The following is a 26045-nucleotide window of genomic DNA, read 5'->3' on the forward strand; positions in this document are numbered from 1 at the left end:
TTCCCAAGCATTGATGTCAAATCATCAATTCAAAACACTTAAATCATCAATTCGACAAAAATAAACCATCTCATACATTGAAAAAGATCTCAAACTTAAACCCAAATGAGTACCAACCTAAAAATGTCTATCCCCAACATTAAAGTCAATTTTCTCTTTCACTAATAAACACTCCGTCTATCCATTTTCTCCCATTCTAACCACACACGACCAAAGTTCAACATGAAAACTTTTACGGCCTAGTATAAAGTACAATGCAAATGATAAATATGAATGTATAAATGAGGAAGCAAGTAAGAAAATGTAAAAACAGACCTGACACAGCATCCGCGTGTGTGTGTGTGTGGCGAGCGGGAATGCGGGCCTTGGGTGAAGAACAACTAGACCATTTTAGAACCTGAAAGCAGACAAACAGGTTAGACACACGCCACACGCGTGACACACCCACCTTTGATACACTGTACATGACACACACACACACACACACACAGAAAGAGACATTTAAAGTCAAGTGTCAGGAAGGCTCACAACTGCAATACGAGAGTGTATGTGAAAGCGCCACGCCCCAAAGGCCACTTAATTGCGGGCGTTGACGATGACTCACTTAATTGTGATCGGGACACACTTAGAAAGGAAAAAAAAGCGCTGATAGAAAACACGGCGCAAAAACCACAACAATGCGAACATCGCAATGGCATTCGTCAAAGTCTGGCGGGAGATCACTTTGCAATGTGTACATATAAATCAAAGTCCTGCATACTTTTTTGTTTTGTTTTGTTTTAATAGGATGGAAGAAATTAAAGTGTATTTTCATCTCTTTAAAATTCCCCTGGAATTAAAAGTGTTAAATACACATTATAGCCAAAATAATATGTAATGCAAAACGATGCTAAGGGGCTATTATATAATAGCTTGACCTTGTGCATGTGTTTTGTTAAAGATAAAATTGCCTTTGGTTATTTTATGATCAGAAGTAATCTTATAATGTGTATTTTTCTGGTTTTGGTAAGATTTATGAAAGCTTTTTTTCCAGAATATGGACAAATGAAGGTGAATTCTTGACATTGCTAGCAAAGGTTCATCAAATTATGAATGGAAAAAAAAATAGTTCAAAAAATAATTAAAGCTAATCAACTCAATTACTAATTCTTATGTTGCTAACAACATGCTTATTTAATGTCTACAATTCAGGACAAACATTATCTAAAAAAAAAAAAATCCCAAATATGGGATGTTTTAAAATTCTAATCTAATCTAATCCAATCTCATCTCATCAAGTGTGTGTAAAAGAACAAGTTTTTCTTTTTACAATTTCGACAACAAAAGTCGGGATTTAAACTGAAAGGACTACTTTGATGTGCCCAACTCTGTGTGATTGACAGCACTTAATCCTTCACTTTGTTTCTCCCAGTGAAAATGGATTGGACGTCTGATGAGTTATCTTGCATGAATTTATTTCTGTATTTCATTTGGCACCAAAAGATGTCTGGGCACTCCTTAGTACCTTGAGCAAACTCTTACTCACAAGAGGAAGTCATTGGCATCACCATGACAACATAAAGCAACAACATCTAGCATGTGAAAGTGGAGCAATACCTTGATTTACTGGTTTCATTTTTTTGTCTTTTTTTGGGGTGATTGTTGCCAATTTAAAAAAAAACTTTTGACTTTAAAAAGGTGCTATGAACTGGTGACCATGTTAAAAAATGTAAATGATCCCTAAACTAACGTAACAAATTTGGCAGTGAAATATTGCTCCCTTTTGGCATTTCAAAGTTGTTTCACCCAAAACAATGGATTAGGGAGAGCTCAGGTGTTTTTTTTTGGGCAATTCTGGTTGTGACATCACAACAGGAAGGCAGTTTAGAACGTTTTAAATCAAGTTTGGGCTTTTTTTTTTAGATCTGGTGCCTTTATTCTAAGACCAAGTTAGGACCTTTCACAAACATAACAAAAATATACTTTGTCTTTTTAACAAAAACAAAAAAAAAACAAGAACGAGCCGCCATTTTCAACATAATTGCCCCTCAGGTTTTAAAAAAAAAGTCCTCTGCATGATTGTTACCATTTTCTTTCCCCGAAACGGCTTTGTTTCGTTTTTTTTTTTTGCTTGCTACCGAATTTAGGAATCCGATTTCCTCATTCAATTTGAATTCAAATTCCATCCATTGGAGACTGCTTCAATATGAGGAGTCTTGTACAACTACACATAATGAAACTGAAAAATAAAGACATGACATTTATAAAGTCTAACTACCAAAATAATGCAAAAAAATAAATAAATACAAGCAAAAAAATAGGTCCACTGGGAAGTCAAGGCACCAGTACCATACTTTGCTTTCAAACTTAATGTCAAAAAAATCCCTGAAAAAAAGAAAATTAATCGGCGTTCAAACGTTCCTTGCCCATTTTTGGTCCCGCCTTTTTTCCCTTTGCGCCAAGAAGCCTCCAGAAAACGGAATCGTCCTTCTGGCGTAGTGATGCCGGCGTATCAAAGTCTACCGCCTTCCCAGCATGCATCACCAGCACGCGCTCGCAATCCATGATGGTGTTGATCCTGATGGCCGTACCCACAAATAAAAATGAATTATTGGAAACATTGTGATCGACATGACATCAACTTTACACAAAATGAGGTGAATAAAGCCACCTGGTGTACAAGAGTATACCTTAATTTCCTCCCATATGCTCGCCAAATACTCACCCACAAAAATGGCTAATAAAATTCATTTACAAAAAATGGAATGGCTGCTTTTCTTCAAATTTATCGATTATAGTCGTCTGACCTGTGCGCAATGGTGAGTACAGTCTTATCCCAAAACGTATCCGCTATGGTCTTCTGCAGCAGTTTGTCCGTCTGGTGGTCCACGCTGGCCGTAGCCTCGTCCACGCACAGAATCTGAACCAGAACTTCCGTTATCTCCAACCACTCAGACTGGAATCAGAACTGACCTTAGCCCGAGTAAGTAGCGCTCTGGACAGACACATCAACTGTCGCTGGCCTAGAGAGAAAGATCGACCTCGGTCCTGAAGCTCAGCATCCAGACCACCTGACCACCACCCCAAAACGCCAATGTCATTATTATTACCCAGCAAATGAACATTCAAGTTCCAAACACTATCTTAAATATAGAAATAATATAGGAATAGCATCCCTCACCCAAGGCATTAACCACTGTGGTGAGATGGCATTGGTCCAGAACTTGGAGAAGCTCCTGGTCCTGGTGCCGCCCACAAGGGTCCAGATTCTCCCGGATGGTTCCACTGAACAGGAAAGGGTCTTGAGGTATGATGGCCAGTCTGGACCTGCACAGGGGGGCACAAAATAAGATTTTCATCTGGTTATGAGACGATGTAAGAAAGTGTAAAGCTCTCATGATTCTTTCTAACCAGGAAAAACATATATGGGTCCATATTTATGAAATCCTGGTTCCAAAACAGCTTCCAAAATTGAAAACAGATACTGAAAATTAATGCTGATTTGCATTAGAGAGAAAATCAAAAGCATGTCAAGTCACCTGAGCTGAGCAAGGCCCACGCCGCTGACATCCATTCCATCCACCAGGATTTCTCCGCCGCTCACCTCCGCCATTCGGAATAAGGCGGCAAACAAAGACGACTTTCCGGACCCCGTGCGTCCCACGATGCCCACTTTCTCACCGGCCCGCACCGTGAAGTTAACGCCATCCAAGGCATTGGGAAGGCCTTCCCCATATGCTAACACGACGTTACGGAACTCCACGCTTCCGTGCTGGGGCCAAGCCGGCGCCAACTGAAACGGGCCACAGCGGGTTAGGCATTGCATACTTTCTGCGCTAACACTCCTAGCATGGCGGATTTTGTACTTCTGGGTTCTGTTCTTGTGGTTCCTCCGGGAGGTGGCTGGAATATTCTTGTGCTCGTTCCACGCTGACCAATTGCATCTCCGTCTGGGTGAAACTGGAGATGAGGCCCGAGAGCAGGGCGGTGACGGACAGGGCGTACGATAGCGTCAGACCCACCAGTCCTGAAACACATAGAGGAAGTTTCCATTTTGCAGATGTCCAATCCATTTGGACTGGGAGAGGCTTAGTGGGTGTGGCCATAGTGAGCATTACGCCGTAAAGTGAGCCCTAACCTGGGTCAACCACGTTGAGGCTGTGCTGTATGACGGCGATAATGGCGAGGCTGGTCACCACGGCGACGCCAATGAGCTGGAGACGGATGTCCAACCACTGTGTGGCGGCGTTGCTCAGGAATAAGCAGCGTTGGTTCTCCTCCAAGCGACGTACGCTTTCCTCCTCAAACCTGAAACAAATGTTTTTGGTGAATTTTGTGGTTTTCATGCATTAATTGTACTTTTGAAGACTTGTTCTTGGGTCACACTACTCTATTTTGCAGTAAAAGCCATACAATAACTTAAAAAAAAAAAAATCTGTTCCGCTTATCTTCACGAGGGTCGCGGGGGGTGCTGGAGCCTATCCCAGCTGACTTACGGCACCAGGCGGGGGACACCATGAATTGGTGGCTTGCCAATCGCAGGGTATAAGACACAAGCTCATGTTTAGGGGCCATTAAGCATACAAATAGCTTAGCATGCATGTTTTTGGGGTGTGGGAGGAAACCCGAGTGCCCAGAGAAAACCCACACAAGCCCAGGGAGAACAAGCAAACAGACTTACCTGGCGCAACTTCGGCTGGCCCGAATGGTGGCGAGGCCGCAAAGCGTCTCCGAGAAGTGCGAGTAGACGGGTGATAGCGTAATGCTGCACAGGCGCTTGAGCTCGCGGGAGGTGTGTCGGTAGAAGCGCTGGGTGCTGAAGTAGAGCAACCCCAGAGGGGGCAGCGCCAGCAGCGACCAAGGCAAAGCCACGCTCGTCACTGCCAGCGTCCCCAAAAGAGCGAAGACGTTGGCCAGTAGGATGTTGAGGATGAAGGGTAAGCTGTCGTCCACGCTGTACACGTCGGATGAGAAGCGGTTGAGAATACGGCCCAGCGGCGTCGTGTCAAAGAAGCTCACTGTGGCCTGAAAGAGTAAACAAGTAAAGTCTTTATGGGGTCAAAAGTGTTCAAGAATACAGTCATACTTTTGAAATTTTCAGGTTTCAGGTTACAAAACCTTATGAGATGCAAAAAAAGATGTGAAAAAAAGATCTAAGTTCCGAAAACGTCAAAACATTTCCTATATCCGTAATTTTATTTTGAAATTTTCGCAGATGGACTGCTTCTTGCTTGACAATTTCCCTACACTCTACTGCGCTGTTATTGGCTATTAATTGATCGTTTTTTGGGGACCGCGCAACAAATTAGAGTATTTACATATAAAGTACTGCTCTACTTACAAAATATTCAACTTACGAAAAACGTTATGGAACCAATGAATTTTGTAAATAAAACTGTCTGTACATCAGTTTGTGAGAGCTCATGGGTCACCTTAATGACGCGATCCAGAAGTCTGTCATGGATGACTGTCGCAGCACAAATAGCGCCATATGCAAACAGGAAAGCTCGCAAAGCGGTAAAGAGGGTGTTGGCCCCTGCCAGGGTGCCATAAACCGCCAGGTAGAAGCGAACTTCGCTGCCCAGTTGGGAGAAAGTTGACATGGGAGATCTGTTGTGGACATTTTCTCATTTATCACCATTCCACACAAACGCAGAAATATTTCAACGACTGCTGCACTCACGTGAAGCTTCCGCCAGTGAACAAGAGCAGGCGAGGAGAAGCCAAGAATCCGGAGTGGGAAGAGTTGCTCTTCAGTGCTGATATCCAGTGAGACAACCACCAATCGGAAACGTTCTTGGAGGCTGCAGAGCACAGTCAAAGATTTTAGGCAAGAACTGCATTTTGATGTGATGTTTTTGGCAGCTGCCAACTTCCAATTGTGCTAAAAAATAGCATATCCAAACCTTGCATGGCAAAGAGCGCCATCATAACGGACGTGGCCAGGATCCCGCCTACTGCCGTCCAATAGGTGGAGTACACTTTCCACGACAAGCCTCCTGCCTGCTTCTTCTCCAAACCCGAAGGCTCGTCGTCATCCAGACGGCGTTCGCTCAAAGTATTTGGCTGGTCCTCCTCCTGATTTGCTGCTCACACGAAAATGCACCATCACATTTTTTTTTTAAAATGGAAGAGCATTCAAATCCAACCAAATAACCATTTTGTGAACAATTTTTACATATTTTTTTTGTGTGAGGCAGGCGTATGACAACTTTTATCGACCCCTTTCCAAAATAAAATGCATAACGCACCATTTTTTTCACAGTCACTCTCCTTTTTGTATTGCTCTGGTGCGGCTTCAAGTAAAGGAAGGATCTCTGCTGGTGTACCTGAGACAAAAATGTTCTTCCGTTAGAAAGGTACTATTTAAAAAAGGGAAAATAACTTAATTTTACCCATTTTGACGATGGTGCCATTCTCCATGAGGACGACCACGTCGGCAGCGTCCACCAGCTCGACGCGGTGAGTGCAAAGGATTCGTGTTTTTCCTGCCAGAAGCCCCAGAATGCAGTTATGCATGAGGTGACGGGCCACATGAGCATCCACCGCAGCTAATGGGTCGTCCAGGAGATACATGTCTTTATTCTGGAAAAACACACAATACGTTACATGTATAATGGTGGTTCATTCTTTGCCATTTTGTAAAAAGTGCGTCTAACCATGTAAACCGCCCTGGCCAGGGCTAGTCGGGCTTTTTGTCCGCCACTCAAAGTGACTCCATTCTCCCCCACTTCAGTGTGGTCACCATCCGGCAAAATCTAAAATTAAAGACCATAATCAGAAAAAGTAATATTATAAAAAGTAATTATTCATCCTAAGTAGAGTATCCAGGGTTAGTTAATACATACTTTAAAATAAATACTATATATATTACCCTTTATAAAAATCCAATCTTTTTTACAATATATACGCATTTTGTATATGTATATTGACTGACTTAGTAATGTACGATGTGATGATATACTGAGGCGAACAGGTGTCAAAGTGGTGGCCCGCGGGCCAAATCTGGCCCACCGCATCATTTTGTGCGGCCCGGAAATCATGAGTGCCGACTTTCTGTTTTAGGCTCAAGCCCACTCTGATTAGTGATATTTGTCATGGAAATATGAAAATACTGCAACTGTGGTTCTGGCAACTCACTAAAAAGTACATCAAAATCAGGTTGTCAACGTACAGAGAGGTCGTCGGTGAGAGCGCAGGCTTCCACCACAGCCCGGTAGAAGGAAGCATTGTAGCGTTTGCCAAACAGAATGTTGTCCCTCACAGAGGCGTGCTGGATCCATGGCTCCTGCGTGGCGAGGGCAAAGCCGTGCTCGAGATTGGCCACATACACCACACCGCTGTGCCTGTCCGGTGTGAACGTCACCACAGAAACAACATCAAGCATCAATTAATTTAAAAAAAATGAATGTATTCTTCCCCTGGCCAAGCAGCACCTTACCACTCAATTACAGTACATTAAAGAGAGTAGGCAGTAATTTAGTATATTAAAAATAAAAATGTTACACTTTCCAAAAATATAATATTGTTAAAATAAACATTTTATCAGTGCAACATTTGTAATAAACCAAGTGTAAAGTAGTGAGATTTTAGCTAAATTAGCATATGGTGGATTCAACCTATCAGTGACAGTGTGATGCTTCATATATTCCTATCAAGCTGTTTTTGTTACCTGCTGAGTTCTCCTGAAATGGCAGCCAGGAAAGAACTCTTCCCGCATCCCACCTTCCCAATGACCACCGTTAGTGATCCCTGATGAAAAAATAAAAAAAATGTTAATGCCATCAGCGTTACAATTGTAATATAAGCCAAATGCTTTTTTCCTGTTTGTGTAATGAACCTTTCTTATGTTTAGATTGAGGTTGTGAAGTAGCAGCAGACGTCCAGGGTGGACGTCGTGTGGGGTGTCTTCTTGGGGTCCATGCCAGCTGAACGTCCCCCAATTTAACAGCACCACCGTGTCATCGTCATCGGGCCACACTGCAGATGACACAAACACTTTGACATTTTCTCTTTTCAATGAATTTGATGCCATTTAATGACAATCTATGCTAAGAAACAAAAAACCTGCCAAATATATAAATATAAAAATGAAAACATACATGTATATATATTTGTATATTATAATTTTTTTATTATTTTTTTATTTTATTTTATTTTTTACCAAAATTACAAGTAAATGTGTACTTTTCAATAGCTAGATGAGCCAATCAAGTCTGTGATCATCTATTACGTGTTATTGAAGAATATGTCAAGGCAAACCATATTTCCCAAGCCAAAACACCACAAAACAAATTATGAAAACGATATGACGACCTTCGGCGATGACGGATTGCTCGGTAAACGAGAGGCGGAGCCTACCCAGGGCGTAGTAGGCATCAGGATCCTGGTTGGAGAGTTTGAAAAAGCGCTGAATGCGTTCCAGCGAAACCTTGGCCTCCAGGATGCCGTTCAGAACCCAAGGGAAGGCATTGAGAGGAACGATCAACATTCCTACTAAAGCCAAGGTGGTGAACACCTGTACAAAAAATGCTCTTACTTGCGGAGAACACGAGAAAAGTGCGCCAACATTTCTATTATTTCTGCTGTTGTTCTCACCTTAGCAGCAGTGAGCTGGTTTCCCAGTAGCACAAATGTGAGGAAGGTAAGGATGGAGATGACCACGGGCAGGGCAGCCCAAGTGTACACGCACATGGCATCCAGATACTTGACGGCCTTGAGGTGGGCCAGCTCCCCACGGCGGCATTCCGACACCTTGTGGCCAAAGTGAGCCTCCCAGTTGTAGAATTTGATGACCCGGATGCCGAACAGGATCTCGGTCATCAACTGGGATGACATCAAATGGGATTGAACTGGAATTCGCTTGGTGTGGTGTTGAACGGGGTCCACCAACCCACCTTGACGCGAGCGTCCTTGTGGCGGAGCATGTCTCGATTGTTGCTGAGGATGCGAGATGCCAGAAACTTGTTGAAAGGGATCAGTAGTAAGGCCACGCCCAGGCCGCCCAAGAAGGCCACGCCCACCTGCAGGACAGCAAAAGGCTATGTTACACAAAATCGAGCCTACTTGAAAACAAAATCTATTTGAAAACATCTGTTTAACACTTTTGTAAAGAAATATGTGGTATAAAATGTACTCTCACACCTGCAGGTAGAGGAGATAGAGGGCAATAGCGAGCTGGAAAGGAAGGCTCCACAGCTCATGGAAGCTGTTGAAAAAGTTGACCACTCGGTCCGTGTCGGTGCTCATCAAGTTAACGACCTCCCCCAAGGCCAGGCGGGCCAGATCAGGGCCGCCCACCCGCAGCGTCTTGCTATAAATGGCCGACACCAAGGCAGCGCGGGCAGACAGCGCCACCTTAAGAGATCACAACACAAAGGATTTGCAAAAAATAGTAGAAATATTACAACAAGTATGTAAAAAGACCTTATTTGTTGACTATAATGCCGCCAACCCAAAAAAAACCCACCTTGGAAACATGAAAAGCAAAAATATTCTGGAGGATGGCGCAGAGGAGGGTGCTGGCGAAGAGGGCGGCACAGTACGAGGCACCCCGGCTGATTGGGGCGCCCTCGTCCTCCATGAAGCCCACCAGGAGGCTGAGTAACAGAGGCCCACAGAACCTCAGCATGTTCACAGCAAGTTTCATTACACCTAGGGTATAAATGTCAAACTTAGTTTGAGAATCAACAGCCATTTGTGCGCATATAAACCCTACCCTCGATTCAGTCTTCAATCTTTTTTTTTTAATGACAAATAAGGCGTATATGCAAGAAAATATGGTGCTTACAGGACATTTCCTATATTTTTTTAAATTATTTTCTATAGATTTAGAACCCGTGTCAAAGTGGGGGCCAAATCTGGCCCGCCCCATCATTTTGTGTGGTCCGGGAAAGTAAATCATGAGTGCTTTCTGTTTTAGGATGAAATTAAAATCAAGAATGTAGATTTATATTAATTTCATCACTTTTAAATTAATAATTGTAATTTTTTAATCATTTTTTTCGTTTTTTTGTTCAAAAATATTTTTGTAAAATCTAAAAGTATATTAAAAAAAAGCTCAAATAAACATCGTTTTAGATCTATAATAAACTGAATATTCTATTTGGCCATTTTGACTACAATGAATAAAATAATGGAGCGGGCGGTATGTTGGACCACTGACCTAGTGCGTAATAACGTCCCCCGAAGGCTGTGTGCAGGACGCGCAGCAGGCTGACGTCGCCCTCGAGCTCGGGCAACTCCTCCTGAAAGTTGCGAATGGGCTGGGGCCACGGATCGTGGGGCGCCGCCATCCCGTGGTGTGCCTCCCCCCTACGACACGCCGCCCAGCTTTCGTGGAAATGCCGGCGGATGACGGAAGTGCGTAGCCGGCGGGGTAGGTGGTAGACCCGGGTCGACCGATCCAGCTCGCCCCGCTGCCCCCTCCGCAGGAGGGGTGTCAGCCAGAGGTAGAAGAGGCGGGAAAAGCAGCCGCTGCCGTCCTCCGCCACCATCTCGCCGGTGTCCTCTTCGGTAATTAGCGGCGAACCAGCCTCATCTTGGATAAGTAGTGTGTGTTCTTGCATGGGTGGCGGAGGACACAGCGCCCCCAGAAGGTAAAGTGGCACAGAGAGCATCTGGGTGGCCACCAGCACCAAACGGGTTAACTGGAGGGTATCGGGGTTCGTCGCAGGCAGGATACCTGTCCATTAAAAAAAACATATTTATCATGAAATACTATGCAAATTGTTACCTCTTGCAGTTATGCAATTTTATTCTCCATTTAAAATAATCAGGTCAATAAAGTTTTTATTTTCTAAAAATTGGACACGTATACATATGAATATGTGTATATGTGTATGTGTACGTGTATATGTGTATATGTGTATATGTGTATATGTGTATATGTGTATATGTGTATATGTGTACATGTGTATATGTGTATATGTGTATATGTGTATGTGTGTATGTGTGTGTGTGTGTATGTGTGTGTGTGTGTATGTGTGTATGTGTGTATGTGTGTATGTGTGTGTGTGTGTATGTGTGTATGTGTGTATGTGTGTATGTGTGTATGTGTGTATGTGTGTATGTGTGTGTGTGTGTGTGTGTGTGTGTGTGTGTGTGTGTATGTGTGTATGTGTGTATGTGTGTATGTGTGTATGTGTGTATGTGTGTATGTGTGTATGTGTGTATGTGTGTATGTGTGTATGTGTGTGTGTGTGTATGTGTGTGTGTGTATGTGTGTATGTGTGTATGTGTGTATGTGTATATGTGTATGTGTATATGTGTATATGTGTATATGTGTATATGTGTATATGTGAATATGTGAATATGTGTATATGTGTATATGTGTATATGTGTATATGTGTATGTGTATATGTGTATATGTGTATATATGTATATATGCATCAATCAGTTTTTTTGTAATTTCTGGAAAATAAAAACAATAATTGAAATCCCATACTTTTGAGGAAGAGCATGAAGCTTAGGACCAGGTAAGGCACAGCCAGAATCACCGAAAGGGTCAATAGAACAGGCCCCCTCTTCCCTCTCGGGAGGGCCGCCACCGCAGCCACGTGGACCAGCCAAGCCACGGCACCGAAGCCGCCCGCGAGGGCATCCGGGTACATATCCGGCAGCCGGGCCGCCATCGCCACTGCCACATTGGCGGCGAAAAGCAGCCACGTAAGTGCTGATGAGAGTAGCCGTAGAGTCCAGCCACAAGAAAACGGCGCCACCACAGGTCGGCATCTACCGTGAAAATTCAAATATTAAAAGGCCAACCGATATCATTTTGCATTTTAAATAAATGTGCAAAATTGTCAAACTTTTTCTTGCATACCTGGCCACCCCCAGGTAGAAGGCAGCGACGGCAGCCATGACAGTATGGGGCAGGACGCCAAGCACCAACTGGTTGAAACAGGTCCCCACGTGTCCATCTTGCCATAATGGGAATGGTCGCCGTTTGTCTGTATGGCAAAACTCAGCCAGCAGTGACACGGGCTCGAAGCCCTCCATGCCAACCTTTACTTAATCTACATTCTTAACTATAAAAAAAGAGGAATATATGCATTAAATTATTTCAGGATTGAAGTCAGTTCCTAAACCGTAGCTGTGTTCATAGTTATTTGTGTCAGTGCAAAAATATTAAAAATCTTTTTTTTAGCCCATATTTTTTTTAATATTGTCCCTCTTTTAAAACTCAGGATGCATTATGATGAAATAATGCAAATTTCTGTAGAATTTTAATTTCGATTGTTTGTGCTTTAATTTCCGACACATTTAATCCACGTGTATGTTGAATTGTTAGTTATTTGGCCATCAAGAGCATGCATTAAGATTGTTTCCAATTTTTTTGAGAAGGTAATAGATAGTTGAAATCAAATCAAATTGAAATTTGGATCAATGTTTAAAGAAAGGAAATCACATTATAATGTGGGTATTTTATCTAATAAATATTACCCAAGTACCTTAAAAGACAAACATTTGGGGAGCATGTGGAACGAATCAGATGGACTACAAAACGTACATCAACCTTAAACACGAAATCTTTGTTAACAATACGAAATCGTTAATCGATTAAATATTAAATATGCAATACTTACGTTAAAGGTTTACAAAACACGTCATGCTGAACAATAGATGATAGTAAAAATCATCGTCTAATAAACAGCGTTGTTGACAGGTCAATCTGTCGCTTAATGATGACGAAGATCGGGATGTTTTTATACATACTATATATATTTGTATTTCAAATTATTGTGTATAATTGATGATGAAATTTAATACACCAGGTTTAAAAAATATACAAAATAGAAATTAAAGAGTAAACTAAAGTGAATCAATGTTACATTGGCGAAAATCTGTCGCTTACTGATGACGCCATGACATTTACCTACAGTACAAATAGGAACGTTATTAAAGCAAATTAATATATACACTGTATGAACCTTCAGTCAATATTACTCGTTTGAAGACAATGAACACGGTGTAAAATTTGAAATCATTTTTAAGTAATATCTTGCTCCTGCAAATTAGTTTTCCAATAGCTTTATAAATGATACACACCTTTATACATACAAACATTTTGACCACGTACATAGACAACGTTATTCATACAGTTATATTTATTTATACACGGTATAAAATTAAGTGCTGGTTTCTTAGTTTCTCCTGAAACACAATAAAGTAACATAAATGTGTTAAAAATGAGATTAATATGAAATGTACACGTTGTGGGACTGATAAAATCATGTTAGCTTAGCAAGGAACATAAATTAAAAAGACAAAAAGGGAGTTTCATTTAAATAGCTGTCTAAGGCATCTTTAATTATTAATACTATGATATAAAAGAGTTTCTAGAGGTATTTTAAAAAGAAGCAATTCAGTAAATATACATTGTCACACATGACATTTCAACACACACACTGTACAATGTCACCCTCCTTCACAACAACATTGAGGGAGTGGACAAACATAAATAATAGCATCAGGTTCTTCCTCCCTTCTTACACACACCTCATGTCAACCTGTTGATATTTTAGGACTCTGACCCCAAAAATAACAGCTCTGCATGAAAGAGAAACCAATATTCTGGTGCTCCTTCATGTGAATTTACGCTGTCACACAGCAACGTTTGCATTCCGTTGTATGATTGTCGCGTCACTGTAGTAAAAATGGTTTGTAGCTCGTGGTTTAAAAAGCACGTATAAAATTAACAATTGACAGAATAATACTGGCACAGGTGATGTGAAATAAAAACCCTTTACCCAGATTCATTCATTTTCTGAAGCACTTATCCTCGCAGGGGTCACGGGGGGTGCTTGAGCCAAGGGACACCCTAAAATTGATGGTCAGCCAATTGCAGGGCACAAGGAGATAAAGGACTACATTTACACTCATACTTAGGGGCAATTTAGAGTGTTTAACCAGTCTACTCTGCATGTTTTGTTGAAAATTCACGAGAATCGAGTTTCAGTGAACATGTTTGATAAAAACCTGAACCATTAAAAAATAAAATCTGTCTAATCATGAAAATAAAACCCACACAAAGTACTTCTTTTCCACTTATTAGCTACTCAGCGTTCATAATTTCTGTGAATAAACACCAGTTCCACTGCAGGAATAAAATGTGAAAAGAGCTTCCGATTATCGCTCCATATCAGAAAAAAAATGCAGGTCAACTTTCTAAAAGTAAGCTTCATGTTCAAATCTAAAATCAACCGTTAAAAACAACTCCGCAGAGAAGGAGGTGACAGACAAAAAAAGGAGCATGATGAAGGATAGCCAAAAATGGAGGCCATTAGGACATGAAGTCCTTCAGTTGCACGCATGTACAATCTTTGTCCAAAAGGGGGTCATAAATAAGTCAATGGATAGGCACCACCCTGTTTTTTTTCACTTCTTTGTACATGAAATGACGCAATTCTTGGTGGTAAAGGTCTTCTTTTTTTGAAGGGGGTCCCATTATGGGACAAGTGACAAACTCCAGTTTATCTGGTGTGGAGTTTAGCAGTTCTCTCACAGGTTCTTGGTATTTATATGCGTTTTGTAATGCTTGGTCAGATGGTCGCTCCTCATAAAGCGTTTCTGACACTGGTTGCACTCAAAGCGTTTGTCTCCTAAAAAACATATAAAATTGTTTTTAATCAAGAAATAGACATGGCGCCAGGTGAGCGTCCTACCCGTGTGCGTCCTGGCGTGCCGCTGCAGCTCGTCGCTCCGCGTGAAGCGTTTTCCGCAGAAAACCCAAGTGCAGCCGAACGGTCGCTCGCCCGTGTGGAGGCGGACGTGCGCTCGCAGTAGCGAAGTCTTGCGGAAGGTCTTCTCGCAGCCGGGAAAGTGACAAATGTGCTTTCGCTTGCCCATGTCGCCCGGCCTGCGGGTGGAGAAAATACACAGTTAATATTTACCTTTTTAACATTACATCCATTCATAAAATTGAGGTGCTGGACATTAGCGTTGCATGCTAGGTACTAGCTAACTGGCTAATCCTACCTTTTCTCTGCGTCTTTACAATTGGGACACGTGCAGGCCATGCGTCTCTTTTTCTCGCTAGTGTGTCCTGGAAGTTCAAGCGTCAGGGTCTGGTCCATGTGGATGGTGGGCTGGCCCGGAGCCGCCAACCCCGCCAACTGGAGGCCGCTACCCTGCATGGTCTGCACTGTCAAGTGTTGCTGGCCTAACACACACAAATGATGTTCAATATTTAAGTGGAAAACAGATCATATTTTTCTATTTAACAAAATGCTTTTTGAACTAAAAACATAAAAAGTGAAGAAATGGGATTAAAATAAATACCATTATTAATTTAAACATGTAATACATAATGTCCATCTATACTAAACTGGGGTGTGTGTATTTCTGTTTTTAATAATCCTGATTTAATAAATTTTTCAAAAATCCTATTGACTTATAAATATTTGAAAACAATTGTTCACACACCTCCTGCATTGGTGATGGTCACCGGAACTCCCTGCACTTGGACGCCATTGATGCTGATGGTCTGCACCGCCTGTGTCGCCGACAGCTGCGACGAGTTGAGCGGAATCATCCCTCCCGCCGGCGCGATCTTTGCCAAGGTGCGCTCCTTCCTGGCCCCTGTAAGCGTCTTCTTGACGGCCACCGTGGTTGGGATAGGCGAGGCGGGCGTGGCAAGTGGAGTGGTGGGTGTCGTCGGCGTGGACACGGAGTCCTGGAGTTGTACGGACCGCCACTCACCGGCACCCGTCTTGAAAAAGATCTGACAAAAAAAACTTGTGTTCTGTAGTGTTCCACTGATATCATTACTAGTATTGCTATCAATAGTAAAATGACCAGCATGGATGGACCATGATTTTTGCACACCTGCGTTGGCGCCGTGTCTGGTGACGCCACCTGCAGGCCGGAGGGTGCGGGCGACTGTCTCTGCGGGACGGTTGGCAACGAGGCAGAGGCGGCCTGCACCACCTTCAGGGCCTGCTGGGGGATCTGAACCATAGGGGGGTCCTGCTTGGGCGGCACCAACTGGACCTGCTGAACCATCGCCGGCTGGCCGGGACTCTGCACGATCAATAAGTTGTTCCCCGCCTGCGGACATCATTGAGTGGTTACGTTAGATTTAGCATGATTATTACAGGGTCCGCTAACTAGCCTAGCAGCAGGTAGCAACAAGTTAACTGCTCAAGTAATGCTACACGACTATGTGGATGAATTATTTCTAGACCTGAATAATGTTGTCAGCAGCTTCTATCAAGATGGTCTCCAATTGATCCGGAGGTGGCGAAATCGCTTGAGGGGGCGGCAGCGCTGGAGGCGGAACTTGAGCGGGCAGCGTCACTTTCTTCTTCCTGCCGCGTCGTGACTTTCCCACCACCACGGGCGCCGCCGCCGCCTCGGTGACGATCTGAGCCCCGCCCACCTCGCCCGTGGCCACGTTGAGCGGCAGCGTGAGTCCGCCGGGCAGCTGCACCACGTTGGTGGTGTTGGCCTTCTTCGTTCTGGGCGAGGGTTTGATGGCCACGGTCTTTTGCGGAGAGAGGGGCGTGGCGATGGGGGCGGCGGCCGCCTGGGCCGGAACCGACATTGGGGTGGTGATGAAGGCCTGGTTGGTGCCTGGTATGAGCTGGATCTGACCCCCCTGCGGCATCATCTGGATGGTCTGGGCCCCCGGGATCTGCGGCATCATCTGGTATTGGATGTTGGCGGGCCCCTGGGAGGCGGGTCGGCCCGGGCTTTGCTGGATGGTGAGCACTATAGGGCTCCCGGGGGCGCTAGAGCCCAAGCCGGCGGGCAGCTGGATCACATTGCCCTTGGCTTGGAGGAAACTGAGGTTCTTGGGTGGCGCGGGAGCGATGGGAGCCGGCTTAATTGGGAGGAGGCGGCGAGGCTGGGGCTGCGGTGCCGGAGTGGCGACGGGGGTTTGGGCGGCGGGGGGTCCGATCTTACTGCAGGTGGCAGCTAGCAGGGCCAAAGGGGAAGGTTGACTGTCCTGGAAATACGCAAATGAATTATGAGATTGCTTTTATGTATGGATTTGGCCGTGGCATGACGTTTATTAGACGCACCTGGGATTTTTGGCAAGGAAATTTGGCAGAGCCAGTAAATGTTGACTTACCTGTGTGGTGGTGGAGGGTTGGAGGTATTCACTGGGACTGACAGCAACCACGGTGGCCATAGTGTCCTTTAGCTCTGCAATATAGAATGAAATAAACAGCTATTAACATCAAACCAACTTGGTGATATATTGCGGTTGTTTGTATTCTGATAGGATATCAATAAAACATTTTTAAAAGATGTCAATATTTCATAAAGCGGCCTAAAGGTTGCATTGACAGTAATAAAAGAAATGGACGTCTATTAGTCAATGACATTGAGTTAATTACTACGAAAAATACATAAGTAGTAGTTGGGATATAACCAGTGTGTATCCATTTAAATGTCACTAATTCATCCACAATCATAATAATAATAAAAAAAACAAGCAGTCATGAGAAAAATAGCAACTGCTAATATTGAAGTTGTTTAATTACCAAAAATAGACACTCCATGAAATACATTATAGAGTTAAAAGGTTATTCCTATAGAGAGAAAAACAACTTTTGAATAGCTGCCCTGAAAGGGTTAAAATGTCCATCTGATGATGCAGATTGCAATTGAATCAATGGATTGTTTCACATCGTACACACGTACCTATTGGATGTGACTTTTTGCGGATACATGTGTTTGTTTGTCACATATTTCCGAACAATCGAGGCGAACGAACAGTGTCAGCGTCTGTCCGTTCTGCCTCTTGCTTGCTTGAGCTTGGTTGGTTTGTTTGTGCTAGCAAAAGTGCTACAAAAAAAGACGCTCAGGTGGCTAGCTGCTAGCAGCTAATTTAAGCAGATTTATTTCCTGTGCGGCTTAGCACCAACGGGCAAAACAAGGAAAAATATTCACAACGGACCGAGAGGGTAACTTTGTGATTTTATTGAAAGAGGGAGATGCGTAAATACTTGGAGTGGAGGCGCATTTGGGCGCAGTGGAGTCCGCGCAGTTAGCGAGTTAAAACTCTTCGATAGCAATACAGAAAAGGGAAAGCCAATTCAGGAAGTGCGACGCGTTTTGCTTTTACGCCAGTTGAGCCGAGCAACCCGTTTTTCCGTCCAATGGCCTCCGAATAGCGCTGCTTATTCACGCCCGGCGCAAATAACGTCTTTTACGAAGTAGAAGGTAATATAAACACCGATGTTTTAATTCCTACCCACCGCTCATGACGACATTCGCTGTCCGTCGAGCCTCGAAACACACAGAGGTCCGGGAGGAATCCGCCCTCGCGGCCCTGCGCCAATCCACGCACAAAGCACATATGACGGGCGGTAAAAGTGGCCAATGATATTGCGATATTTTGCTGATTGAGTTTCAACTTAGCCAATTGGATCCGGACGTTTCCGGATGTCATGGGATGGATGACCGCTACGCCAATGGCTTCTTGTAAAATTGCTTTCAGGGGCGTTTCTTTAAAGGTTGACCACGATAGTTTTCAACCTATTATAGAATAGGAGTCAAGTTTGAGTGACATGACTAACGTCCAATGTGAGATTTGAGGGGTGGGGTGGTTTGAACCAGAAGGACGATTATTTCCAACAATAATATATCTATCTATTCACTAAACTTTAAAAAACTGCGTTTACAAAAAAAAATCAAGTAAACTATCCTCAAATTATTTTCACTTTTTCCTCTTCCAGTCTGGTCTTATTTAATCAACTAATTAAGTATATATTGAAATGCAATTAAAATCCAGACAAGTCCACATTTTCAGCTTTTATGTTGACTTAGAAAAGAACAACCATCTTGTGAGAAACACAATGAACAAACACATTTCAACACATTTAGACAACTCCGGCAGACACACACACACACACACGTTGTTGCAGCAAGGCATGATGGGAAAACTTCACTTGGTCAACACTGAAACCTTCCAAAGTCAAACACTTCAGCCTCTGCAAAAACCTTCCCATTTTCGAACTTTCCAATGGCGTAAGGAATGAATTTTGAACTTGCCCTTATTACAGTGGAGACGACAAATAAAAGCACAAAAATTAAACTGAAACAATAACCCATGTGGTTTATGTGTGGGTGTCTGCACTGAGAGCATCTTGAAGAGACTGTCATCATCTCACTGGACAGAAAGAGAAAAAGAGAACGAGAAGGCAGGAGAGAGAAAAAAGGTTAAGCAGTGCAAACCAAAAAATAAAAATAAAGAAAGAAAAAAAATGTCTTTCAAGTTCAAGTCTGTTTGCTGCCATTTGGTCTCCAAGCAGAACTTTGAAGAATGAAACCAGCAAAATTCTCCTTCATGCTGAGTAACAGTCCACATGTGGAGATGAACATCAGGAGCTGGCGCGAAACGGGTTTTTCCTTTTTCGGCGACCGTTCACTCCATTCGGGCTTCCATGCAGCAGCCTGTATTAAAAAAAAAATCACCCATAGTTTTTACCAATAAAACATTAACATTAACCCCAAATAAGGACTCAAAAGTATGTCTAACATCCCAAAATATCAATAAAATTTTTGAAAGAAATTCATTATTTGTTATGAGTTATACTCCAAAATATTTTTCACAAGTTAGAAGTTATTTTTTTTCTTATTAATGTACCCAGCAGACCATATCAAGATAAACAAGTGTGCACATCTGCCCTCTAACGGCTAATTTTTGCCCTACAGGGAAAAATAAGTGCAATTCATGGATCAGCCTTGATCACAAAAAGTCAAAAATCATCCCGAATTATAATAGCATGTTCTTGGCATCCATATAAGCATACATACGTATCATGTAGTTGTTGTTTGTGCTACGTCTGAGCTTCCAGCGCCGCTCGGATACTTTTGATTGAAAGGTACATCTCTTCCTCGGGGTCGTAGTAATAAAACTTACTGAGGTACGACACCAGTGAGCTGCGCACACAAACACAAAAACAAATGAATGCTAATTTGCAACCTGGCTTGCAATGCAAACAACTTTACACTTAAATCTTGAATTTAGCACTTCCACCCTGACCTTCAAAGTCATAAATTTGAAACTGAGTTCGCAAACCTGGGCAGTGGAAGTTGTTGGATGTGATCGATGCGCACAATTTGCCGTATGCAGAATCTGCAGAGATGCTGCAGAGACTTGACGTTGCTGAAGCGAGACACGGGATACAGAAGTTGTACCGGCGTGGGAGGAAGTCCTGCAAAACAATATAAGACAGCTTAGAAAACATACATTTTAGTAAATACACACACACACACATGATTTAAAAGTATAGATGTATATTACATTTCCTGATTTTCCCTCTTTTAAATCAATAATTGCCATTATTAATCATTTTTTTCTGTGTTTTCAGTTAAAAAATCATTTTGTAATCAATATTAATGCTCTTGTTGCTTTCAAAAGCCATTTACAAAAAAAAAATCAACCAGGACTACTTTGAAAATACATACCTGGTACTCTGGAACGAAGGAAGTAGAGGAACTTTCCATTCTTTGAGTGCATGATGGCACGCTCGATGAACTCCACCACTGAGTGACATCGGTCTTCGAATTTGGGGTGACACCATAAGCTGAAGGTCCCTGAAAAGCAACAGCATTTCGTTTTTTATTTCTTGAAAAATCATTAACGGATGCAAAAAGTGTGCTTTAGCACAAGTTGTGACTAACCGCGGTAGTGCTCCATGCGCGTGTGGTGCGTGATGCCTTGCGAGCGGAAACTCAGGCTGAGGATGTATCTTGGGTCGGAGCTGTCCCGAACCAGGAAAGAACCATCAGCTTTTCCCTTCAACTTCATCTCCGCGTCCTCCCAGTTCATGGGACCCCAGTACCAGCCACACTGTGGACCCACACAAATTCATTCCTTCAAAAACGGAACATTTTCCATTATAAAGTCTCATTTTACATGTCAAAATCCGCTCCAAAGTTCCAAAGACTGACTCCCTAAACCAGGTATCAAAGGACCAGTACCCTACTGTTTTTCATTCCAACCAGTAAAGTGTAGACAGTTAAATCAATTAATTTTCATCTAAAACGAACAGCACCTGACTGCCATCAACTTACAATATTTTCAGGACTATAAGGCGCACTTGAAATTCTTAAATTTTCTCCAAAATAGACAGGGTGCCTTATAATCCAGTTTGCTTTATATATGGAAAAAATATTTAAATATGTCATTCATTGAGGGTGCGCCTTATAATGCGGTGCGCCTAATAGTTGTGAAAATACGATAATACACCTGCAGGACCATTATGGAATTGGGTCACTAATAAAAAATAATACAATTGGTGGATCCACCATAAAAGCAATTGTGTATTTTTTTATATTATATTATATTGTATTTACTTTCAAGTGAGTTTAATGGTAATTTATTTACCAGTAGCTTAGCATTAGTCAATGCCTCAAAGAGTCAGTCAAACGAGCCGATTGGACGCACCTTTTCCAACTCTCGGAGGCTGGCAGTGAAGTTGCTGGCTTCAGACCTCCGGAGGGCACAGAGCACGGGAGGCGGGGCCTGCCTGGAGGCGGACGCTGCGTCAGCCGGGGACGGGTTGGAAAGAGGAAGCGCCCGCAGAAAAGCGTCTGAAAAAATAGACATGGCACAACAGCAAAAGATTGAGTACCCTACTGCAGATTTTGGTTTTGGGCGAATACGACGTAGTCTCGGGGATCCGTTCGATTTGGTGTCCGTTTCCTGGCCCCTCCCCCCACGGTGTATAGCCCCACCCTTTATCTTACCGTTGAGGCTGAGGCTGTGCTGCATGGTGCCGTGCGAGGGAGGAACAGGTGGGGGGAGTGGCAGGGGGAGGGACTGGAGGGACGCGCCCATCACGCTCAACAGGAAGCCGCCCGACTGGGGACCCGTGAAGCCGTCTGAACCCGGGACCAAAGACGGGAAGGAGGGTGCGAGGAAATGGGGAAAAGACGGAAGAGTGAAAGGTCGGGAGGGCGTCAAGGCGGAAGGAAGGAAGGAAGGTGAGCGGGATTCATGAGGGAGAAGGAAAAGAGGGAGGAGTTGATTCCAAATACAAACGGCTCATTTGAGAAGAGTTATAAAGTTTGAAATATTGCATTGTAAAGTAACAATGTAAGGTCACCAAACTACACATTTTTGGTTGTTCATGGATTTTTTTGGGGGGAAAAAGCCACCTTGAGGTAAAAAACCTTGATTTTAGGGGTTGTAGTGCAAGTTTGGGTTTAAGGGTTGAAATCAAGACGGGAATCAGACAAAGACAAACCGGAGACAAATCCGAGAAGGACAGACGGGAACAGAAAGAGGAAGTAAAGACAAAGCGGAAGTCGAGCCAAAGAGGAAACTAAGGTACGAAAGAGGAAGTAGAGAGGGACAGGAATTACCTAAAAGGCTGAGACTTCGTCGCGGAGGGGGCGGCGGCGTGGGCGGGTGAGGCGTACTGGCATTCCCTCGCCGCGAGATGTCCACGTCCACCAGAGACACCGTCTCACCTGTGGACAGGGGGACGGGGATCAAACGCGGTTCTATCGTGTGATTGGCCAGCGTCCGGGCGTCCACTTACCAGTGAAGGCGGCGAGGGCGGCGGGGGAGAAGGCACTGTGGGCCCGGCTCAGCCTGCTGGCCTCACACTCCAGGCTGTTCGAAAACAAAACAAAACCCACCACGACAATCAGCATCATCAGAAAGCGCCTCGCGTCGGCCATTTTGTGCCGATTTACTTTTCGGAAAGGCTTCGAAAAACAACCAACTTTTCAGCCAATGATCGAAAGCATCCAATCCAATGAACTATTGTCTACGTTTGCGGGGTAACGGGATTTCCGCTCACCTGTCCGAGTCCAACGCAGGTCCAGGTGCATTGGGGTCCGACGATCCGCCGACGGGGGTCCTACGGTCCTGGTCCAGGAGGTGCGAGGACCCACTGCAGCTCTTGGTGCGGAACAACCTGCTCAGGCGAACCCTCAGCGAACCCTTCCTGGATTTGGCGGCACCCTTTGGCGTCCCAGGGTCTCCCTCGGGCGTCCGCGGGGCGCTGGCGCACCTCTCGGGTCTCCGGCGAGGGGTAGACGCTTGCCCACAAGGCCGGGATGAAGTTTCTGGGGACCCTCGGTCGCCGACTTGGTGGCTCTGTTTGTCTCGGAGTACCGGTTTGACTAGAAAGTGGCGGTGGCGCTCCCGGTCGTCTCGCAGTCCCAGCCCGGCCACGTCGTCGCTGGCTAGTCCTTCCAGAACCAGCAGGGCGTCGCTGGTGACGGCCGCGTCGTCAGCGTGCTCCTCGCCCGGGGCGTGGGCCCCCTGGCACGCGCATTGCGGGAGCTCACCCGCTTTGAGGAGCATCTTGGGAACCGCGCCCAGCCGGCCCAGCTCGCCCAGTTCGCCGAACCTCCGGGCCAACTCCAGCACGGCCCCCTCTCGATCCCGGCCGGCGCAAGTCCACCCTGGATCGATGACTGCCAGGGGGGTGGACCCCCCGGACGGCGAGGGCCACTCGGGTGAGCCCGCCTGGGGTGAGCGTTTGTGGCAAACGGACGCAGAACCTTGTCCCGGCGGCGATCCCGGGTCCGGACGATTCCCTCCCCAGGTCCCGTCTGACGGATCCCGCATTCGCTGGACTTCCTCGGGGGTCCGAGCGCGGTGGCCGGGTGCGGGCTCGGAGCAACTGGCCCCCGGGCTGTGCGCGTCCATTCCCAAACGAGTCCTCGGCTGGTTCAGTTCCAATATCCCGTCCCCGTTCCGTACCAGGTCCGAGAAGACGAGCAGCTGAGGCCGCAGGGCGGCGCTGAACTCGCATCCGGGGACCGGCGCCGGACTCTGCGGCCTGGAAGTCTCACGCGACGGGCCTCGGTCAGGTGCATTCGGGCCGGGGGCTTTGTTCCGCTCGAGGCCCGCGTCTCGGCTGCGTTCCAAGGCCGCTTTGTGGGCCAGCGCTTCTCGGCCCAGCCCGGCCACCACCACTCCCCCAGCCTCCGCATCCGGGCGGTCCTCCTCGGCGGCCGAGACGAGGCGCATGAGGACGAAGTCGGGCGACATTTCCTGCGCGTCGCTCGTCATTGTGGCTCTGGCTCCGGATGGCGGGCTGCCGCGCGCGCGCACGTTCAGCTGGCGACGTGCACGTCACATCGCCGCCGCCGAAAAGGAAGAAGCTGGAGGAGGAGAATGAGAAGGAAGAGGAGCAGGAGTAGGAGGCCGGAGCTCCCGGTGGCGAGACGCAGCGAGACAAAAGGCCGAGAAGGGAGCTGCGTCGGCCGCTGCGTGCAGGCGGAAGCCGGCCTCGGGCATCGAGTCCCCGCTTAGTGAGCGCAGAGCAGGCAGTCGGCGGGCAGACAGACAGGCAGGAAGGCAGGCAGGCAGGCGTGCGGGCGGGCAGCCTCAGCTCAGCTCGGATCAGCTCACCCTCGGCTCAGTTCAGCCTCCCCCCACCGCAGCGACCACCAGCACCTTGTTCTCCATCCGGGCCCCACCCGCTCAGCATCACTCTCCGCGATGACGACGACGATGATGACATGATCCCTTCTTTGCTTGGATTCTTTACGATGGCACAGACATTCTTTTGTCAAGCCATGGTTAAAATGGTTCTCTCAGACATTTAAATAGTCTTCAAATATATATATAAAAAGCATATTGTGATATTCTTGCGTGGACCTGATGTATTTCAAAAGCATCAAAAATATATTCTTCAGGCTAGGACGTGTATATGCAGTTCTGATTTTGGACACTAGGGGGCACTACAACTAAAGAAAGTGTTTGGTTTCAAATCCAACTCAAAACATTTGTGACAAGCATTATTATTGACAACCAATAATCTCTTCTATTACTGTCAAATGCAAAAGAAAAAATATATAACCACAAACAGACAGGAATAAAAGAAAATCTAACTATAAACAAAGGTGTTGGTGCATGTATGTGCTTAACTAAACATTCTGATTATCCTCACAAGGGTCACAGTTGCACTGGAGCCACGGGAACCCCCCCTCAACTGGTGGCAGACCAAATTTTAAACATTATCAGGCACTAAATGTGACAAGATGTCCCTGTCATTTTCAACATATGCTCCTTTCCAAACAGCATCTCATAAATGTGTGTTTTTCTCTCAAGCATAACCACATGCATGTGCAAATATGTGTCAGTTGTTGCCACGGTTACCAAACAACAGTAGTTTTGCCTACATCACACCTCCACGCACACTTCTTAACAAAGTGTGTGTGCATGTGTTGGGGGGGGCGTCCATGTGTGAGCAGTAAAAGAGCATCCAGCAAGAATTTATGTTAGATGAATTAATCCAAAATGATGCACGGCTTAACCCGGGATTCACACACACACACACTCCTGCGCTCCCACACACATGCACACAGAGCAGATGTCCTCTCACTCTCATCACCTTTGAGCAACCACCCCGTGTGAGGGGAGGGACAAAAAAAGAGTGAGAGTGAGAGAGAGACTGTAAGCATTAGGATAGATGAGCATCACCATCAGATTTTCTGGTAACTTAACAGAACAACCAGTTGAAGGGTCTCCACTGCAGTTTTTGGTCATCCATCTGGTAGAAAGAAGACACAGAAGAAGAATTAGGAGTACTTCTTATGGCCTGGTGATACTTTGGAGAGCTGAAAAACAGGAGAAGAAAAAGTAGACAAAGTTGTTGTTTGTGTTTCAGTTCATTTTTTAGACAGAATTCCAACAAAAGCAAAAGGAGAAAGACCTGAAGAAGAGGATATCTTGATCTTTTGACCCTGATGTGGTGGAAAATGCCGTTGTGTCGTGAGAAGTTAAAGATCAGCTTCCGAGTTTCCATCACCATGTGATCTTTGTTGGTGGCCACATCGTCTCCAAAGAAGCAATCAGAATGTTTCCCCTTCTTTTTTTATTACTTCATCTCACCTCACTTCTCAGAAGTCAGGTGACTCCGGAGATGCCGCCGTCGGGAATCACGGGAAACGTCACAGACTGGTTCAACGCCAGCTCACCAGAACCCTCGGGAGCCTCCTTGTACCCGACAGAGCAATCTGGCACCACTACGGGCATCTCAGAACCTCCCCAGGAGGATGATTGGTCGCCGGCGGAGAACTTCTTATACACGGGGGACTCATCCAGAGTGGGGGCTGCACGTTGCTCTCGGGCCTACAGC

General features: G+C 45.1%; 4 protein-coding genes across 8 annotated transcripts in view; 1 reads left to right on the plus strand and 3 right to left on the minus strand.

The window, feature by feature from the left end:
- Positions 1-1433: 1433 nt before the first annotated feature.
- Positions 1434-12657, minus strand: abcc10 (ATP-binding cassette, sub-family C (CFTR/MRP), member 10). 2 transcript variants are annotated; one of them, XM_077718075.1, is made up of 26 exons: positions 12567-12657; positions 11804-12008; positions 11426-11712; positions 10145-10663; positions 9449-9633; positions 9124-9336; positions 8877-9002; positions 8578-8805; positions 8341-8497; positions 7820-7959; positions 7652-7731; positions 7154-7325; positions 6639-6737; positions 6375-6564; positions 6231-6308; positions 5886-6065; positions 5663-5783; positions 5412-5589; positions 4661-5004; positions 4118-4287; positions 3846-4006; positions 3519-3772; positions 3161-3306; positions 2953-3050; positions 2787-2899; positions 1434-2557 (listed from the first exon to the last, which is right to left on the minus strand). In XM_077718075.1, exons 2-26 carry the CDS (start codon positions 11977-11979, stop codon positions 2380-2382), a joined length of 4593 nt encoding a protein of 1530 aa, XP_077574201.1. In that variant the 5' UTR covers positions 11980-12008; positions 12567-12657; the 3' UTR covers positions 1434-2379. The 2 variants fall into 2 exon arrangements, with proteins under 2 accessions (XP_077574201.1, XP_077574200.1); XM_077718074.1 differs by lacking the exon at positions 1434-2557 and adding an exon at positions 12432-12496 and having other exon boundaries at positions 2855-3050; positions 12567-12623.
- A 1136-nt stretch (positions 12658-13793) lies between these two features.
- Positions 13794-18282, minus strand: sp2 (sp2 transcription factor). 2 transcript variants are annotated; one of them, XM_077719746.1, is made up of 8 exons: positions 18189-18282; positions 17057-17130; positions 16166-16930; positions 15808-16029; positions 15406-15703; positions 14959-15142; positions 14646-14839; positions 13794-14582 (listed from the first exon to the last, which is right to left on the minus strand). In XM_077719746.1, the coding sequence occupies exons 1-8, from the start codon at positions 18193-18195 to the stop codon at positions 14482-14484; spliced, it is 1845 nt and encodes a 614-aa protein (XP_077575872.1). In that variant the 5' UTR covers positions 18196-18282; the 3' UTR covers positions 13794-14481. The 2 variants fall into 2 exon arrangements, with proteins under 2 accessions (XP_077575872.1, XP_077575873.1); XM_077719747.1 differs by lacking the exon at positions 18189-18282 and adding an exon at positions 17632-18180.
- A 449-nt stretch (positions 18283-18731) lies between these two features.
- The window catches only part of socs7 (suppressor of cytokine signaling 7), a 12505-nt gene continuing 5191 nt past the window's right edge, over positions 18732-26045 (minus strand). Inside the window, exons 6-16 of one of the 3 annotated variants that reach the window (XM_077718076.1) lie at positions 25620-26045; positions 22749-25524; positions 22485-22558; positions 22306-22413; positions 21688-21822; positions 21386-21531; positions 20620-20788; positions 20404-20532; positions 20015-20150; positions 19750-19875; positions 18732-19386 (exon numbers count right to left, since the gene is read on the minus strand). The exon at positions 25620-26045 is cut by the window's right edge and continues 57 nt beyond it. In XM_077718076.1, the coding sequence (XP_077574202.1) occupies positions 19773-19875; positions 20015-20150; positions 20404-20532; positions 20620-20788; positions 21386-21531; positions 21688-21822; positions 22306-22413; positions 22485-22558; positions 22749-23971 (2223 nt within the window). In that variant the 5' untranslated portion in view covers positions 23972-25524; positions 25620-26045 and the 3' untranslated portion in view covers positions 18732-19386; positions 19750-19772. Of the gene's footprint in view, positions 19387-19749; positions 19876-20014; positions 20151-20403; positions 20533-20619; positions 20789-21385; positions 21532-21687; positions 21823-22305; positions 22414-22484; positions 22559-22748; positions 25540-25619 lie in introns of those variants that run through there. The other 2 variants (XM_077718078.1, XM_077718077.1) reach the window with 2 other exon arrangements.
- The window catches only part of gpr179 (G protein-coupled receptor 179), a 9300-nt gene continuing 8505 nt past the window's right edge, over positions 25251-26045 (plus strand). Inside the window, exon 1 of the mRNA XM_077718079.1 lies at positions 25251-26045. This exon is cut by the window's right edge and continues 617 nt beyond it. Coding sequence (XP_077574205.1) covers positions 25764-26045 — 282 coding nt within the window. The 5' untranslated portion in view covers positions 25251-25763.

The sequence above is a fragment of the Stigmatopora nigra genome, chromosome 6, assembly GCF_051989575.1.
Source record: "Stigmatopora nigra isolate UIUO_SnigA chromosome 6, RoL_Snig_1.1, whole genome shotgun sequence".
Taxonomy (NCBI): Eukaryota; Metazoa; Chordata; class Actinopteri; order Syngnathiformes; family Syngnathidae; genus Stigmatopora; species Stigmatopora nigra.